Raw genomic sequence first — 20,197 nt, forward strand, 5'->3', positions numbered from 1 at the left:
GAATGGAAGGTGATACACATGTCATTCAAAATGAAACATCTTGCGAGTTGAAACTTTTCTCTGTGCCTCTCTTAACTGTGTACGCCAGTATATGAAGCACAGTCAGCGTTATCTGGCTAATGTATATCAGACCAGCATTCTTGTGTTAACAAAGTGGTTCGAACGGACAGCTGCTCACCACCCCTGATAGCACACGTACATCACCCACACGTCTATTTGCTGTGTGTGTATACATCTGGAAGACGTATTTTTTAGGTTGTTTGCTCATCTGCAATATGTCTATAAGATGTTTCCTCTCAGATGTCAGTAAGACATTCAGCAGATGTCTTTGAAATATTTATGATTTTGAATGTTTGTAAATCTGATCTTTTTAAGATGTTTAGTAGATATTAATTGGAATGTGTTGCTATCCAGATTAAAAGATCAAAAAGAGAAATCTCGGAGATGAACAGTACGTGTGCTTTCTGGGACATGTCAATTTTTAAATTCAGATATTTAATGAGCTTTCTTTATGAGTTTAGATACCTAAAATGAACAAACATCATTTGCAAGAATTTGCATCATATCTTTTATTTTTTTTTTTATTTTTTTTTTTTTGTGAAAGCAGTGCTCTAATGTGTCTGTTACTACTAGGGCTATATTTGGGGGAAAAGGAGCAGCATATACTGCCACTGCTGTAGATGTCACTGTTTACCTCAGTGTTTAGTGTTACCAAATCTGTCACACTGCTGACAGAGAAACGCCAGACAAGTATGATATGAACATTAATTTGAATAGCTATAAGCAAATATGTGTTTGTGTGTAACGAATAGGCAATGCCAGCAATTCATTCATATTAATATATAGCTACATGTTTGCACTCAATTTTGATCAACTGTATGTTTGCATTAATTAGTTTCCAAATGGTCAAAATCCAAAATCGATGGTTTTCTTTGAAGTTAGGCTGTTTAGAAACGTGGTTTGTAGATTAATAATTTCCTCCACCGCACACCCACAACTGAGCATTTTTACAACGATGCCACGTTGCCAGCAATCGCTAACCAGCAACGGCCATATGCCACCAAGCGAAAACAGTCCCGTGCCAATGACTTTTCCACTACAAAATTTCTTACGAACTATTTACAAACGTGCCAAGCCACAAACAAGAAACTCAATCCTTTGAAAATTAGCAGGGAAACAAATCCATCAAATGCATCTCGCTTGGACGTTGAGATGATGATTGTGAAATGGATGCAGTGAGACCCGGGGCAGCAGGCGATCGAGAGAAGCGGGGTGGGCGGGAGTGAGCTGAAGTCACGATAAAAAGGCTTTGCTGTTGAAAAAACTCGATTCTTTCTGCTGCCTTCCGTTCCACCACCGTGCGTTATGAAGCGTCTACCTGGATACTTACCATCTTTACGCAAATTTAGGTGACTTTCTTCCCCCTCCTCCCCCACCCACCACCGACTTGGATTCTACTTTATGATGATTTTGGATATGTACCATCGGGATGAAGAGAACCCTTTCCCTGTCCGCCGAAGTAAGATAAAATATGGTTTCGCGCACACTGAAGTTACTCCTCTCGTTCCATATGAAGAAGACAAACGTAAGTAAACGGCTTTTGCATGGACGCGATTCATTTAGTGTGTATGCGATTTGCGTTTGTTTTTCGTTGTTGCAACGCTATGCTCTCTGCAGATAATACTAGACTAACTGTACAATATTCACGTTTTTTATATATTAATAGACGATGGACTGAACAACTTATTTGCAGCATTCTTTCAGACTTTGTTCGATTACCCCGCGAGTTTTTAAGAATTTTTCAGACGCCAAATACGCAAGTCGGCGCACAATTGTGCGCACTCACTAATTAGTAGGTTACATTACCATTTTAGACATTTAAAATTGACTACATAATTATTTTTCAAAAATAACGCTAATCGATTAAGTACCATCAAAACCTCTTTGATCTTTTCATATTTTCCTTGATATCGTCCGACTCTGGTCTTGCTGAAGCAATTGCAAATTCGATACATCTAGCGGTGAGACATTAATGATTTGATTTAATCAAATGTTCGCCAACTAATCAACACAAGCAAACGTAATAACTTCCATTGACGCATAACATCTCTGTACGACGATATTTGTGGAGAATCTGACAAATAATTCATTCACAATCAATGCAAGAATGGCTTAGATACGAGTAAAATTTCACTGATATCACCGCGCGACCTTTGAACTTGTATGCAGGCAATTAAGGTATAGATGCAGGTTGCTGACAGATGCATTGGCTATATTTTGTGAGGAGAGTTTTCCTAGATTTGGTATGCTCTCTGTCTTATACATGCGGTACAACTGGAGATAAGCCATTGGAAAAGGGGTTTCATTTCAGTAACTGCTGGGAAATATTTACTCGCGCAAATGAAATGCAAAGGACGCATAGCCTATACAACAGCATCAGTGAGCGCGTCCCCTCCTTGCCTTTAAGTGAACTATAGGTGAGCCATTGCGCTTGTGCGCCATGCTTTTAAATATGGTATTGTACACTTGACAGGGTTAAAGGAAGATTTTGATCATTCCTTGGTCCACCTGAAGAACATTTGATAGCAAGAAGGCTTTAAATGCATGTGTAAAAACGGAAGTTGTTCACCTTGAACCCTCTTTGCTCTGCAGGAAATTTGTCTCATCTTGCGGGTGAGAAAAATTTCTTTTAGGGTCATACATTTCCATGAGCTTTTTTGATCAACATTAAGATTTTAGGTAAAAAGTTAAATGAATGCGTAAGAGAAAGTGTATATTTTAGGTGCTGTGACTGGTCACCATTTTCAATCACCTTTTTCCCATCACTGTATGATTTTAAATGGACTTGCAGTGTGACAAATTCATTTAGAAAGGTGCACATAATCCATGTAGTCTCTCAATTAATCTGAGGTTATGAATGCCGCATGCCTAGTAATTATAAAAGAAATACCGGAATGCTGTTTAAATTTTAGTGTAGCATGTCACACTGCAGGACATTAACTTTCAATGTCAGCTTTTCAAAGGAATTTAATGTGAACTAACCCATGTAATGATTTTGGGTTTTACTCACAAGATTCGTTTGAAAAGAGTTCATGCATTACCAGAGTCCTTAAGTGTTTTTGACCTCATTTTTTAGATTGTTTTAAGGCTTAGATTTAATCTTTGTAGTCTGACCTGTAGCTTCTTTATAGCTCTAAGAAGTTCCACAAAATTCAATTTAGTATTTCCAGAGTTTTGAATTTGACTGAATATACAGTATATGCTGCAGAGTAACAGTTTCAAAACCAAACTTCTTGCTAATGCATTATATACCATTGACTAGGACACCCCTGCCACCATATCAGAAATCTCCTTGCTTTTGCGATGCATTATCACTTGTAACCTTACATGAAGCATGGTTAATCATTGGCATACATAAGTAGAGGAAAGCTATGTTTACTCTCAGCTTTGATTTCTGATTAAGAATGAGTCATTTAATTTTGTGGTTAATCTATTGAAGGTAATTTGATGCATGAGCTTTATATTCACTGGACTCAGTAGCACAGCTTGATTTCATTGTACAGTATTCTGTTGCTGCTGTAAGTGAAACAAACCTAATATGTAAAAAAAAAAAAAAAAAAAAAAAACTCATTGAATTCAATGTACAGTCTTTGTTGCTGTTATCTGTCACATTTATTTGCTTCTTTTCTAAAACTGAGGCTCAATTATGTGAAATATCTTGCATGAAAGCAAACACCTATCGGACGTCAAGCCCAAAGGCAGAAATAAGTTACTGACAGATTGCAATGTGACTATGAGGAAGTATACTACGGATAAAAAAAAATAAAAAAAACTCAAGCCAAACTCCAAGTAGATGCAACATCGGCAATCTGTAATACACTAATTGCTCTTCATGAGTAACTAATCCCAGATTTATTTTTTTGGTATGTTCTTGCATTACAAATGCATGCCCACATAAAGGATGAGCTGACCAAAGTGTCTTCCAGGAAGATTCCTTTGGAGAAGAGTGCAGTGCAAATTTGATAAACGTGCCGTTATCCCCTTGTAGATATCATTCATGTGCATAGAGTGTATAATCCAAACAAATGTGATTGACACAGTTAATCACTATTAGACTTTGATAAGTCAAGGCAAAGTAATATTTATACAGAATTAGCACCTCAACTGTGAAGCTACTACTAATAGTTAACTATTCCTGATGTAGGTATCATATAGACAGACTGATCTCACAGTGAATTTGGGTACAGTAGGCTGACTTTTCTTGAGCTAAACTCTGTCTGTGCTGGTATTTGAGAGCTCCTTGGTCTGTGCTTACCGAAATTCAAAGCACTGACCCTAGTGGCCGAAGCGGGAAGTGTTTTTGAAGGTATGGGCACATGTGAGCTCCAGTTTCCAGGTGAATTGCCTGCAAAGGGTGCTAAATGCAAATAAGTTGTTCTTTTTAGCTGTTTTTTTAAGGATGTAATACAGTGAAGAGGAATGTATATTTGATAAACTCTACCCCCAACCCTAAACCTAACCATCAGTGGAGTGAAAATGTCAGTAGGTGGCGACCCAACACTTACAGTGCAGTATTAATATATTACAGTATATATTAATATAAAAGTATTATATTAATATATAAGTACTTGTATTTGTAGTATTTTAAAGATTCAAGTATTGCAAATTAATTGTTAAATTTTGCTAAATTAGCTGCAAAAATAAAGTGCATCTTGTGGAACACTTGCTTCTGTTTCACACATGACTGTAAAAGACTGAGCACAAACTGGTCCTGAATAAATGATTTAATCAATTACAATAATGACAATTGTGCATTTGCACGATTGTATTTTTTACTCTGTGTTTGTGCATTGTGGGATTTAAAGTTATCCAAGTGGCTCGAGTGTTTTGACTGCGTTTACCAAAATTCGTTCAGATCCATTTAATGATTTGTTCAGTGACCATTTCTGGTGATGCCAGAAGGTGGTGACAAATTAGTGTCTTGTGTGAAATGAGTTAGTCACTGAATCAACAACGATCAAAATAATTTTTTAATCCTTTAAAATTTGTATGTCTACAGACCTAGTAGAGGTTCTAAGCATTATAAGAACAAAGAAATCTATTCCTACAGTTTGTGAGCTGCTGAGCATGAATTTTATCAAAAGATAACAATAATAGTCTTATAATAATTATGAGTTTTAATAATGTTTATACATTTTCATGAATAAAAAGCATGTTTACATATCTATTTACTTCAGCAAAATGCATGTGTTCTAAGAACACAGCAGATCTATCTTTTTTCCTACAGTTTGCTTTTTTTTACATAAACATAGAGGTAAAAAAAATTGCTGATATATAAAAAAAATAGCTTTACATATTTAACACAGATCTAGTAATCTGCTTAAATTGGCAAAAAGAACCGAACAAACTCTTACCTCACAAATATAATGTAAAAATAATAACTTAATGAAGACACAGACTCTGACATAAACTCCACTTGCAATGTGTGCTGAAAAGAAGTATTGTACTTTGTTTTGTTTTTCTGCAAAACAATTACATTTCATGTAATGCTGCCAATCAAGAACAATATGCTGATAAAAAAACTATTGTTTGTGTGTTCCTCATCTCTAGATTATTAATTAAGATCAACATCAATGCCGATAAAAAAACATGGATAAATGAGCATTGTTGAAAGCAACTTTGTAGAAATTAACGGAGCCGTGTTGATTAGACTGACTGATGGTCTATTACGTAAGGGTTGTTTTGGCTCATGAAACTCACCTGTGATTGGATGGATGGTTGCTCAATCAGCCCAAATTAACAAAATGCAAAGAATACTGTATACAAATCCCCCATTTGGAAAAGTGCAGCTGAAAATTAAACCTTTGAATTACTCTCATCACTGATTATGCAAAAGCGAACACTTCCTGGTTTCAATGCAGGATGAGAACTCGGGTCTCTCACACAGCTGATGCAATGCGCTTCCGCAAAGGAGAAGGTAAACATGCTTAAAACGATGCAAAAGTTCCTGATATGAGATGCCGCTTTTTAGTAACCTGGCATAATGGGGCCAGTGTCTGGGTACTGGAACATCCATACAACATTCTGACTTCCTGTTTGATCATGTTGCTATGATACAGTACCATTCTGTAAGTAAAAATTGCATTCAGAATCCCCATAAAGAATCAGACTTTTAATGACAACACCTTTCAAGACAGACAGAGTTCTGAGGTTGGTTCATCCAAAACTCAAAATTCTGTCAACATTGCCTCACCCTCATGTTGTTGCAAAGCCATATGACTTTATTTCTTTCTTGGAACACAAAATATGTTAGGCAGACTATAAACAATAAATATGCAACAAAAGTAAATTGTCTGATACTTGCATTCTGCCTAACACCTTCTTTTGTGTTACATAGATGAAAGTCATTCATACAGGTTTGGGTGAGGTTTCACAACATGAGGGTAAGGAAATTATGAAGGAATTATAATTTTTGGGTGAATGATCTCTTAAAGGATGTATATGCTTCTATAGAAGCTATAAGTAAATGTGATTGCAAAGTCAATTAAAAAAAAGTAGTGCTTAATTGATGAATTACTGAAGTACTACACTACCCACAATCCTCAAGCAAGATTTACCAATCAGAGAAGGTGTCATGGAAATCTTGTGGCAGAAAGGTTCTGCTCCCTAGGTTAGCTACCTTCCTAACATTAGTTAATGTGTTTTGTAATATGAAAAATAATTGCAAGACACAAGAACCACAATGCTTATGATATGGGTAATTTATTCATTCCCTCATAGTACACAGTTTTGTACCTTTGTCCTGTATCCTACATTTTTAAATGCTCAATCAAATGTTATTCAGTGTGAATTTTGGATCTTGGAGTTTGCTGGTTTGGTTCAAGGCTTAGAACTATTAACAGAAGATTTTTTTTAAAGGAATAGTGAAAAAACATAAGTTTGGAAACACTGGAAAACATGGGTGGTTTTTGTTGCAGTCTATTGCCCTTGGTTAGGACTGGGCCATTCTTCATAACAGGAGGGACATCTTTGAATGGTGGAAGATATTTGATGAAACCAAGTTATCTTGATATTTTCGGAAAACCTTTCCCATGTTTTTGGGAATAATTTAAACATTGAATATTAGGCATGCAATTTTAAAGTATTTTCAGCTTTTATGCTGAATATGTAAAGCAGTTGTTATGCACAAGAAAGTTTATGATCTGTCAATCTAATTTTAATGTACCAGAAGGTTTAACTTGTACTAAACTTTAAAAAAATAAATAAAGACTGATTTTTTTTTTCATACTGTGAAGAGCAATAAACATTTAAAGGTCACTATGCACTAACTAATCATTCATAATTTAGCAAACCTTATAGAGTGTGAATTGAAATAATTCTGTAAATTCCTTGGTGTGAAATTTTGAATAAACATTTGTCTTTTGGGCTGATCCAGACCCACATTCAGCGCTATTAAATAATATAAATGAATATCATCAGCACTGTTGCACACTCATTCTATTAAGCCTGTGCCCCTCTTCACCTTTTTATGTGCCATATCCCTTACTCTATGTCCTTACATGGCTTTAATATTGGCTACATAGCCAGTTTTTCACACACAGAATAATCCTATTCCAAATAAAATGATTTTCAATATTGAATGTCCATTTAAAATAAAAGGTAACTCCATCCGTGTTTGGTAACAGTTTAAATGTGTAATGGATTCTCTCTTAAGTGGATTGAACCCAATGATAGAAATGAAATCACTGCACCAGCAAAAAAAGTATTTGCTTTTATTGGAGCACTCTTTACAGTGAACATGTCAATAAAATTAAATCTTTCTTTTATAGTACTAATGGATAATATGATCCTGACTAATTTCCTATTATTTAAAAATTATGTGTTCCATATCTCGTCATGGTTACTGGTGTAATCTCCATTCCCTGTTGGAGGGAACGAGACATTGGTGTCGATGTAGTGACACTAGGGGTCACTCTTGGGAGCCCGAGACACCTCTGGTCTTTGATAAAAGGCCAATGAAAATTGGCGAGTGGTATTTGCATGCCACTCCCCCGGACATACGGGTATAAAAGGAGCTGGTATGCAACCACTAATTCAGGTTTTACGCTGAGGAGCCGATATAAGGTCCGGCCATTTCAGCGGGTAGTTCAGCGTTGTGGCAGGAGGGACCAACGTCTCGTTCCCTCCATCAGGGAACTGAGGTTACACCAGTAACCATGACGTTCCCTATCTGTCACTCACTCGACGTTGGTGTCGATGTAGTGACACTAGGGGTCCCTATACAAAACGCCACAAGGCTAAACGGTGTTAAGTGAACTGGCGGTGTGCGGTGGGCAGACTTGCTGTGTGCCTCATAGCCAGCACACCAGGTCGACACATAACCTCCCCCAACACAGTTATGGGTGTCGAACGGCCCTTTTTGGGGACAAGTCGACCACCCAAAGATAGAGACAGGCTTAACCCAGTCGTGGCCTCTTTTCCCCTTCTCTTTTTCCACTCCCTAATAAAGAAGGGGGATTATCCGACTGGGCCGCCAGGTCTAGTCGGGGGGTGTCCCTCCCAAGGGGAGGACACCGCGGAGACCACACCTCGCCCCAAGAGAGGGGGGGTTATTTAAGTGGAAGAATACATCGCATGGTCTTTCCAACCATGTGGAGAGCCTTCAAGGTAGATCCTGTCCAATGGGGGAGGAGTTACTACAACATGGAGACTGGGGCAGAGGGGCTCTGCCCAAGGAAGACGCAGTTTGCCAACAGGGAAATGAATTAGCGGAAGATATAGATCACATGGGGTTAGCCTTACAGGGGACCACCTACCCCAGAACCGGGCTCTTAGTTAGCGCGTGTACTGGGCTGGCAGCGAGTCTCTCCGAAAACTCGACTGCCACAGGGCTCGGAGGAAGTCAACCAGGGAACAACTTTTGTGAACACTACTGGGAATTAACAGCGCACGTCTTCAGCTCAAAAGGAGGTGGAAGGCGCTATGTGCAAGCGATACACCCGGCCGGCTATCCCGGACTTATCCGCTTGTGTTGCGTGCCACTACCTGGGACGAAACCGGTTCCACCCGGAGGTTGTAGAACCTTGCAAAGGTGTTGGGTGTAGCAAATGTCTGTTAGAGAGGCACCTCTGGCCAGGGCCCAAGAAGCCGCTACACCACGGGTAGAATGGGCTCGTAGCCCTACTTGGAGCGGCATGTTTTGGGCGAGATATGCCATAGTTATGGCGTCAATGAGCCAGTGGGCGATCCTCTGCTTGGAGACAGTGCTTCCTTTCCGCTGTGCACCAAAGCAGACAAAGAGCTGCTCAGAGACTCTAAAGTTCTGCGTGCGATCCAAATAGATGCGTAAAGCGCGCACCGGACACAGCAACGACAGGGCTGGGTCTGCCTCCTCCTGGGGCAGCGCTTACAGGTTCACCACCTGGTCCCTAAAAGGAGTGGTGGGAACCTTGGGCACATAGCCCGGTCGGGGTCTCAGGATCACGTGAGAATAGCACTGATCTGACTGCGCATCTCTGGGGGTCTTCCCGACAGGAAGAACACCACTTAGCGAACAGACGCCGCTTAAAAGCATACAGGCGCCTCATAGAGTGAATGTGTCTACCATCGCAGGTGGGAGACAGCTTAGGTCTTCCGCGTCCCGTCCGGGGGCCAGACATGGAGATTCCAGAGGTCTGGGTGCGGGTGCCGGATGGTGCCCCTTCCCTGAGAAAGAAGGTCCTTCCTCAGGGGAATTTGCCCGGGGGGAGCTGTCGCGAGGAGCGTGAGAGGCCGGCGGCTGCGTGCCCATTGCAAACAGCGCCCTAGCCCGTTTTGGAGGCGCCTGTCATGACCACGACGCGCCTGGAGACCAGTTCTAGGGGAACACCTGCTCGTAGAAACGAGAGGTCGGTCCAAGGGCTGAAAAGACGGTGACAGCTCGACGTAATGGCCACGCGGTGTCCCGTGGCGCCATGCCCGTCTCGGGACTTGAGTCTGGAGCCAGTGCTGAAGCGGCCTCATATGCATCAACCCGAGCGGGGTGGCCACCGCTGAGGATGCCATATGCCCCAGGAGCCTCTGAAAAAGTTTCAGTGGAACCGCTGTTTTCTGTTTGAACGCCTTCAAACAGGCCAGCACCGACTGGGCGAGATCATTCGTAAGGCGCGCCGTCAAGGAGACTGAGTCCAACTCCAAACCGAGAAAAGAGATGCTCTGAACCGGGAGGAGCTTGCTCTTTTCTCAGTCGACCCGAAGCCCTAGTCGGCTGAGGTGTGAGAGCACCAGGTCCCTGTGTGCGCACAACATGTCTCGAGAGTGAGCTAAGATAGTTGAGAATGCGAATGCCCACCTCCCTTAACGGGGCAAGGGCAGCCTCTGCGATCTTCGTAAAGACACAAGGAGACAGGGACAGGCCGAAAGGGAGGACTTTGTACTGATACGCCTGACCCTCGAACGCAAACCGCAGGAAGGGTCTGTGTTGAGGAAGGATCGAGACATGAAAGTACGCATCCTTCAGGTCTACCGCTGTGAACCAATCTTGATGCCGGACGCTCGCTAGAATGCATCTTTGCGTCAGCATCTTGAACGGGAGTCTGTGTAAAGCCCGGTTCAGTACTCGCAGGTCCAAGATTGGCCGCAATCTACCGCCTTTTTTCGGTACAATGAAGTAGGGGCTGTAAAACCCTTTCTTCATCTCAGCTGGAGGGACAGGTTCTATCGCGTCCTTCCGTAGGAGGGTAGTGATCTCCGCGCAAGGTAGCAGCATTTTCGTCTTTCACCTAGGTGAAGTGGACACCGCTGAACCTGGGCGGATGCCCGGCAAAGTGAATCGCGCAGCCGAGTCGGACGGTCCGGACGGTCTGGACCAGCCCTCGTGACGGATTGGAAGGCGCAAGCCATGCGTCCAAGTTCTGCGCAAGGGGGATCAAAGGGACAACGTCATCGGATGTACCGGCAGGTGGGGCCTCGCGGCGGGGTGGATCTGGAGGTGCCACACCACGTCGTGGCCGTGCTGAGTCCGAGGACATCGAAGCACTTACCTGGCTCCTTGTGACCACCCCTGGAACAGCCTGGGACAGGGAGGAAGAGGCCTGTCCTCGTGACCTGTGGAGACTGTCACATCTGGGGCAGATTTGTGCCACAGCTGGGCGCTCAGGGCAGGAGACCGCCGCTGGAGCGCCAACCTGCCAATGGAGTGGTGGACGGTGGTCGTGATGCCAGCCTTACACACCGGATACGTGACCCAGGGAACAAGGAAACCACTCTTGCTGAGCTCTTGAGTACTGCAGCCACTTGGGCATGCAGCGCAATTAAATGCAAAAGGTAACAAAAAGATGAAGATCTGCTTACCAGCTCCAGAGCAGCGGGGCTCTTTGAAGCCTTTCACGGGTTCTGGGCGGCCGCGAGACGGGTGGCGTCTGCTTCCTGCGGCAGAGCCGATGCAGTCACCGCAGGGGGATGCCCTTGGCGATGAGTAGATGGAGTGCGGGATCTTGAGCCGCGCCGGGGCAGGATATGCCGGCTAGCATCCATCTACTGCTCTACTATCGAGAACTGCTGGGCAAAGTCCTCGACGGTGTCGCCGAATAGGCCCGCCTGGGAAATGGGGGCAGCAAGGAATCGTGTCTTGTCGGCCTCAGCCATCTCGACCAGGTTGAGCCAAAGGTGGCGCTCCTGGACCACGAGTGTGGCCATCGTCCACCCGAGAGACCGCGCCATGACCTCCGTCGCTCGGAGAGCGAGGTCGGTCGCCGAGCGCAGTTCCTGCATCAATCCCGGTGCGGAACTACCCTCGTGCAGTTCCTTTAGCGCCTTGGCGGACTTGCAGGAGAGCCATGGCGTGCAGGGCGGAGGCGGCTTGTCCAGCGGCACCATAGGCCTTGGCCGTCAGAGACGACGTAAACCTACAGGCCTTGGAGTGGGGGCTTTGGGCACCCACGCCAGGTGGTGGCGCTCTGCGGGCACAGGTGCACCGCGAGCGCCTTTATCCACCGGGGGATTGCCGAATAACCCTTGGCCACCCCACCATCGAGTGTAGTGAGAGCGGGGAAGCTGAAAAGATCGGGACCGGGCAGTAAAAAGTGCCTCCCGCGACCTTGTCAGCTCTTCATGCACTTCCGGGAAGAAAGGAACGGGGGCGGGGCGTGGCATTGAGCGGCACCGCGAGCCCAGGAACCAATCACCGAGCCGCGAGGGTTCAGGGAAGAGTGGTGAATCCACTCTAACCGACGCTTGCGGCTGCCCGGGAAAGCATGTCGTCATCTCTGCGTCAGCCTGTGACTGGGCGATCGACCCCGAAGGGAGGAGCCCAGCTGAGGCTTCCGACTGGACGAGCCCGCTCTCTGATGCTGAGCTCATCACTTTCGCGGGCTCCGAATAAGAGGTCGAACTCGCCATGAGACGAGCCGGCGGACTCACCCGGAAGCCCGATCGGGGCAGACAAGCGTGCTGGGGAATGGGAGGTCCGCGGGGGGATACCCGGCAGAGGCGGTCCCATTGGGGTCCCCAAATCGCCCCCAGTGCTAGCCGCGCTGGCCTCAAACCCGTGGGTAAAAGGACCGAGGCGGGAGTCTCTGGGGTGGCTCGCTTTCTTACAAAGGTAAGCTGCGACCGCAACGTTGCCATGGACATATTCTCGTAATGAGAAAATGACTATTCACGAACACTGTCTCCGCGTGAGCAGTGCCCAGACACGAAAGACAGTGATTGTGACCGTTAGAAGGCGAGAGATAACGAGCACAACCAGGAATAACACACAATCGGAAAAGCATCTGTAAAAAGACATTCCATGTGTGCCGCACTTTTAGAGAAATATATACTCTTTTAGAGGGGAAAAATGCTCTTTCAGAAAATATACTCTCTAGTTTTTCTGCCGAAGCGCCCAGGGGCGTTCTCTGCAGTGCACCAGTGCAGAGGAGGGAGAAGCCACTGAAATGCGCCGTCAGATCCAGCAGAGGTGAATGAACAGTAGTATTCAGCTCAATGAGCATGACCGTTCGGCTCCGAAGAGAAAATCTGAATGAGTGGTTGCATACCAGCTCCTTTTATACCCGTATGTTCGGGGGAGTGGCATGCAAATACCACTCGCCAATTTTCATTGGCCTTTTATCAAAGACCAGAGGTGTCTCGGGCTCCCAAGAGTGACCCCTAGTGTCACTACATCGACACCAGCGTCGAGTGAGTGACAGATAGGGAACTGTTATTCTACAGCTGAAACTGTTGTACCTCAAGTAGCTTTTCAAGGCTGTTGGTCTGCCTGGCTCATTTTGTGCTTGGATATGTGGAGCCTGTGATATCATGATCGTATAATTGCATCTCTTTTCTCTCATAACTGATTTTCTCATCTTTCTTCGCTCTTCCTCAGAGTTTTAGGTGGGTTCCATTTGCATAACTACAATCTAATTTTCTTGGATATTTATTGAAAAAAAGGGCCTCCCTCCAGGACAGGCTATTGCACAAGCTATTGTTGTTTTTGCTCCCACCCAGTCATTGAGTCCCTCAAAAGTACTGTAGCTAACGTGTGGCCAGATTGCATGTCATTAGACTCATGTGGCCTGTTGTCCTCTATTTAAACACTCATCAAGGGACATCACAGTATAACTGATTTTCCCTTCTGGATGTCGCCACAACCAGCAAGAATCTGTTAGACTTGACATGTCTCGTCTCTTCATTTGTTTGTTTTGGAGTAGATACATCTTGAGATGATTAGCTACATACATGTGCTGCCTATGTTTTGGCTATTGGCTTGCTTTAAGTTTTTAGTTAGGAATAGGTCATGATTGGACAACTAGTGGATTAAAATGGTAAATGGTCTGCACTTATATAGCACCTTTTTTAACCTTAGCGGTTCCAAAGCGCTTTACACTGTGACTCATTCACACACACACACACACACACACACACACACACACACACACACACACACTCACATAACAATGAAGGCAGAGCTGCCATGCAAGGCGCTTGCCTGCCATTGGGAATAACTTGGGGTTCAGTGTCTTGCCTAGTGGATTAGTGAGGTCAACTAGTTTATCAAGATTAAAAAAAAATCTTGGTATTTTTAGCAGGTATAATTTTTAATAGGTATAATTAGCATGTTGACAGTGTGCAGTGATTTAGCTGTTAGATGGTTTGCACTGTAAAAAGTAAACATGTTGTTTTTGATACTTCTGGTACCCTAGGATCAGCCACATTATGCTGTTGTGTTATGTCTCACACTGTTTTTTGAGTGTTTCCGCCACAAACGTTGTATTTTTAAGACACTGTGTCAAGTTAAAAAAACATATCTCGAGACCTCTTTGTTCTGTCCCATTCCGTTGCCCTCCATCCAGCTGTTTTTAATGCAAGAAGGCATCTCAAGTAAAACACCCCCTAAGAAATTTGTCTGATACAAATCTTTTTTGTTGATTAGTTCATTTTGAAAATGTGAAGTTTACATATTCTTATTTATAACCAAATAAGGCCAACACCACAGAGGAAATATCATTGTTTCACATCACTAGTTACCACAGAAATGTAGAGTCATGGTTGCTTGGTTGGTTGATGTGGCAACATGAGAAAGCATAAATATTCTTCAAGACATGTGATACCATCTTTTGTAGTGTTTATTCGGTTAGCCAGAGGTTTTTAAAGTGCACCTGAATAGAGACACACAGACTGAGTGCAATTTGCGGAGACAAATTTGATTTGAGACGTTTTTGAGTGAATACTGGTCGCTGGCTATATAACAGAGGCTGAAACGATTATGCTAGTTTTTTAGCCACTGATGTTTGTCCTTTTGCCACTCTGGACTGCATAAGTAGGTCACATGGCTTTGTGGATCTGCCTTTCGGTCACAGATACTTGTTTTATTGAAAACTAAGAAAGTAGATTCCTGTTTATCATGCATGTCTGATGCTTTGAGCTTTGTTAGCGATAAACATTAAATGCTAGCATTTGTGTCATAGCTAATATATGCGTAACATAGTTAACATTTGTCATTGTGATTCTGATTATCGCTGAAGTGTTGGACTGATACACATCATGACATTTATCAGCGTAATGAATGTGAGAACATGAAAAGAAGCCTGTAACAGTATAAGGATGGGCAAGGAGGAGGCGGGAACCGGCTGAACAGTCAACGTAAAGTTTAATGGTAAAAATGAACTTAAAACAACATAAAACATAAACACAGACACACATGCAGCACGGCTGCGTGCGTCTCTCTCTCTCTCTTAAATGAACTGGCGCTAGTGATGGGTCGTTCATGAAGGATTCGTTCATTTTGAACGACTCTTTTATGTGACTCAGAAGAACGAGTAGTCTCAGAGAGTGATTCGTTCATTTTGTGTTGGCCGCACATGTGCATTGCGCAACCTCTTTTCGTTTGTTGCGTGAAAACTGTATAGGCACTGTACAGGAAACAGAAATTATTAGTTCACCTTTCAAATCTTCTGGTCTGAGTCGTTCGTTCTTTTGTCACGTGACAGCCGTAAACGCCGCGTATACGGCTGTCACGTGACAAAAGAAACGAAGGACAAGAAGATTCAGTCCAGAGGTGAACTAATCATTTCTGTTTCTCATAATTTGTCCTTGGCTGCATTATCATTTTTTCCTTATTGGGACTATAATTAAAGTTTGCGTAAGTAGACATGTTGGGGGGGATTTGGCTATTGAAAATGTAACATTTTAATTTAATTCTGCTCAAATGAACGAAATGAATGAAATGACTTGAATAAAGATTCGTTCATTTTGCTGAACGAGACTCAAAGATCCAAGTCAGTAAAATGATCCGATCTTCCCATCACTAACTGGCGCCTCCGGCTACCCTTTATCTCGCTCTCCCGCTGATCAGCTGATCACGGCCTGGCCATGCCCTCCTCCTCGTCACAAAGCCATTCTTAGGGAAGATAGAAGATGAATAGATGATCTTTTGATGCTAGTGTTACACTGGCTTCTGTTCCAGTTAATGAGATTATAAAGTGAATGGTACATTGTTCAGAATGAGCTTGTAGGTCTGTCTGTAGAGCAATACAAAGTTAATAAACCCTAACTATCAAAGTGTCTGCTGTGCATGACTTTGTCGAAGATCTGATTCTGAAGCCGAGACAGTTACTGTTAAACATCATGTTGACGAGAACTTGCTTTTGCTGTCTGCCAGTGATCAGTTCAGCCCATGGTCAGCTCTAATGAGATAATGTTCTGCCTCACATCTCCTTTATACAACTAAAGTGAAAGTGACCTCTCTCTCTCATTTAACGTGTTGTTTCAAGCTGTGCCAGGATTTCTTTTCGTTTTTAACTACATCCATCTGTACTATGTCTATATATTGTGGTAAGATGCTATATTTACATATTTAGCTAAGATATATGAAGTTTTGCTTGCTCACATTTTTGTTTTTGCTGCTAAAAACCAGTCAAGTTTAAGCGATCTCATATAACTGAGGGATTTACCGCAGGGGTCTATGTTTCATATTAGTGTGGTACTCGTATGGCCAATCATTAGAGGTAGTTAACAATGGCAGTATAGCCTATGCTAGCAGGTATTGCTGTCAATGATACATAAAGATTATACTTTGAGATTGCCTAGGAGGTAATTTAGGGTGTGCATTACAAGCTGACATCCATTAACCTTTATGATACAAGTTAAAGTGATGAAGGTGATAACATTCTTTTGGAATACTTCCATGTACATTCCATAGAAGGGGGTGGCCATATGGGGGTAAGCGGTTTGGGGAAGCATGTTGTTCAGATGATCCTGTCAGTGGAAGGGTTTAAGAGCTTATCCTTGGTTGATTTACTGCACTCAGTGCAGAATTTCAGCAGAACTGAGTTTGAATTGTGCGTATAGGAGACAGACTGATGTTTGTTGTTGGGTCCAACCACACTCCTTCCTAGTTTACAACACTTACCTAAGGCTTTGTGTTCTTGATTATGGAGTCGCTCAAGGGTGTAGATTTGGTTTGAAAGTTGGCAGGGACATACAGCAAGGATAATATTCAAAATGATGATATTAAGAAAATGCGAGAAAGTCAGTCTGGTAATATAGGCAAAATAATATTATTATCTCAATAAGTCTCATTTGATGTTTTTCTGGTCCACCATATTAAAGCCTTATATAGCCAAATATAGCCTTTTTTAAAACAATTTCTAAAGAACAAACAAATTAAGAACTTACCACTAGGGCTGCACGGTGATATGCGAAAAACTTGGATAATATGCAGTGATATGCGATGTAATAAACCTAAGACTGTTGAGTCAAAATAAAAATATTTCTTTTTCAAGAAGATTTACCTCGAGAAAATAATATCCAAGGGACAAAGTTTTTTTTTTTTTTTTTGACATAAAGTGACATTCTGTAAAATGTATTATCCACCATTCTCCACCAGGAGAATAGAGCATTGACATTTTACATCCACTTTCCCTCTTTCCAGCTCCCCTCACTCCTACATAATATATTCTCATATTGTTTATTTATATTTACTTACATTCTTATCTGAAAAAGTAGGCCTCCTGAACAAAGTAGGCTTTAGGCTTAGCCTAAAATTAATGACTTTATCATAAATGCCTTTATTTTATTGACAAAACAATTACTTTCTAATCCCGATGCTTTTCTCCAGTGTGCAAAATAAAACATTTATTGGGAGTTATACCAGCATCTTAAAATCCTGCACCTCTTACACAATTGTTCAGATTTTAAGGTGTCTTCCTAAAGAGGGTGCTTACTGGCCGAAAAAGCAGAATCCTCCACTAGGCTGCATGCAAGACCGAGGACGTTTCTGACTTTTTTACAGGAAACATTTTGTACATGAAAAGTATGCTTGTTAAAATCTACTCATTTCAAGGATTTGATGTAAAATACCAATGGAAATCTGCCTGCATAATCTCCAGAAAATAATGTATTTATTTATTTTTACAAATGACTGTGATTGGTGCATCCTGAACAGCGCTGAGAAAAGTACGAGGTGCCACGTGACAACACTGTTTATGCGCCGCTTCAGAAGGGGTAGGGCAATAATTGAGAGGGGGTTCAGTGAAGAAACGGCAGCTGACAGCAGGAAGTGCCTGCCAATGTCTGACGAAAGAGTAGGAGGAACCTGCTGCTGGCAGCTGCCAATCATAAGCATCCAAACAGTGACAGCAGCCAATCGCTAAACTTCCAGAGTAACAAATGGCAATAGCAAACAGATGATTTTACAGTGTTGTTAGTTCATTTAATAAAATAATCGTATGTTTAAACATTGTTAGCATTGTCTCTTTCATTACAAGTCTTGTATTCTGAGTAAGATCATTTGTATTACAATGCACAATGCACTACACAATGTGAAACTTAACTTGAAATGTTCATTCAGCAATAAAATATTCTAAGGTGAAATAAATGTCTGTGCACAACTAAATGCTGTCATCCTTCATTGTGACAGCAGGTATAGCAGACTATTCCTATTTTGTATGATATAAATGACATAACAAGAACTAGAGAAGTAAATTTTGTCAGGACAAACTTTAGGTTGGCTTGAAAAAGCCTAGTTTGAAAGTTGTAAAAGATAGATAGGTGTGTTTTTCTACTTGGTTGCTAGGGTGAGCTTATTTGGTTGCTAGACATTTACCAAGGTGATACTCAAAAGATTCAATGAAACCGGAAGTCTTTACGATGTTCTGGTGCAGGGTCTATCTGATTTGTTACTTGGTTGCTAGGGTATCCCCATCTGGTTGCTAGGCAGTTACCAAGGTGATACTCAAAATGTTCTTTGCTACCTTGAGTCAAATGAACAAAACCAGAAGTCTCTACGATGTTCTAGTGCATAGATATATGTTCCCTATCTGTCACTCACTCGACGTTGTGTCGATGTAGTGACACTAGGGGTCACTTTTGGGAGCCCAAGACACCTCTGTTCCTTGATAAAAGGCCAATGAAAATTGGCGAGTGGTATTTGCATGCCACTCCCCCGGACATACGGGTATAAAAGGAGCTGGTATGCAACCACTCATCAGATTTTCTCTTAGGAGCTGAACGGTCATGCTCATTGAGCTGAATTCTACTGTTCATTCACCTCTGCTGGACCTGACGGCGCATTTCAGTGGCTTCTCCCTCCTCTGCACTGGTGCACTGCAGAGAACACTGCTGGACGACCTGATCATCAGGTTCCTAAGAGGCGCCAAGAGGCTGAATCCCTCCAGACCGTGCCTTGTTCCCTCATGGGACCTCTCTGTAGTTCTTCAGGGTCTACAGAGAGCCCCCTTTTGAGCCTTTGCAGTCAGCCGAGCTTAAGGCACTCTCCTTGAAGACTGCCCTCCTGACTGCACTCACTTCCATCAAGAGGGTAGGAGACCGACAAGCGTTCTCTGTCAGCGAAATGTGCCTGGAGTTCGGTCCGGGTTACTCTCACGTGATCCTGAGACCCCGACCGGGCTATGTGCCCAAAGTTCCCACCACCCCTTTTAGGGACCAGGTGGTGAACCTGCAAGCACTGCCTCAGGAGGAGGTAGACCCAGCACTGTCGTTGCTGTGTCCGGTGTGTGCTTTTACGCATCTATTTGGATTGCACGCTTTAGAAACTCTGAGCAGCTTTAGAACTCTTTGTCTGCTTTGGTGTACAGCGGAAAGGAAGCACTGTCTCCAAGCAGAGGATTGCCCACTGGCTCGTTGACGCCATAACTATGGCATATCACGCCCAGGACATGCCGCCCCCGGTAGGGCTACGAGCCCATTCTACCAGGGGTGTAGCAGCTTCCTGGGCCCTGGCCAGGGGTGCCTCTCTAACAGACATTTGCAGAGCAGCGGGCTGGGCAACACCCAACACCTTTGCAAGGTTCTACAACCTCCGGGTGGAACCGGTTTCATCCCAGGTAGTGGCACGCAACACAAGCGGATAAGCCCGGTATAGCCGGCCAAGTGTATCACTTGCACATAGCGCCTTCCACCTCCTTTTGAGCTGAAGACGTGCGCCATTAATTCCCAGTAGTGTTCACAAGTTTGTTCCCTGGTTGACATCCTCCGAGCCCTGTGGCAGTCGAGTTTTTGGAGATATTCGCTGCTGGCCCAGTACACGTGCTAACTAAGAGTCCTGTTCTGGGGTAGGTGCTCCGCATGTGGCGGTTCCCTGTAAGGCTAATCTCATGTGATATATATCTTCCACTTATTCGTTTCCCTGTTGGCAAACTGTGTCTTCCTTGGGCAGAGCCCCTCTGCCCCAGTCTCCATGTTTGTAGTAACTCCTCCCCCATTGGGTAGGATCTAC

The 20,197-nt window shown here is 43.2% G+C and overlaps 1 protein-coding gene across 3 annotated transcripts in view; it reads left to right on the forward strand.

The window, feature by feature from the left end:
* The first annotated feature begins 1,323 nt into the window (after nucleotides 1-1,323).
* LOC127437681 (kit ligand-like) overlaps nucleotides 1,324-20,197 on the forward strand; it is a 68,697-nt gene continuing 49,823 nt past the window's right edge. For all 3 annotated transcript variants that reach the window (XM_051692747.1, XM_051692746.1, XM_051692748.1), the window contains exon 1: nucleotides 1,324-1,585. In XM_051692747.1, coding sequence (XP_051548707.1) covers nucleotides 1,532-1,585 — 54 coding nt within the window. In that variant the 5' untranslated portion in view covers nucleotides 1,324-1,531. The remainder of the gene's footprint in view (nucleotides 1,586-20,197) is intronic.

This window comes from Myxocyprinus asiaticus, chromosome 48 (genome assembly GCF_019703515.2).
Source record: "Myxocyprinus asiaticus isolate MX2 ecotype Aquarium Trade chromosome 48, UBuf_Myxa_2, whole genome shotgun sequence".
Classification (NCBI taxonomy): domain Eukaryota; kingdom Metazoa; phylum Chordata; class Actinopteri; order Cypriniformes; family Catostomidae; genus Myxocyprinus; species Myxocyprinus asiaticus.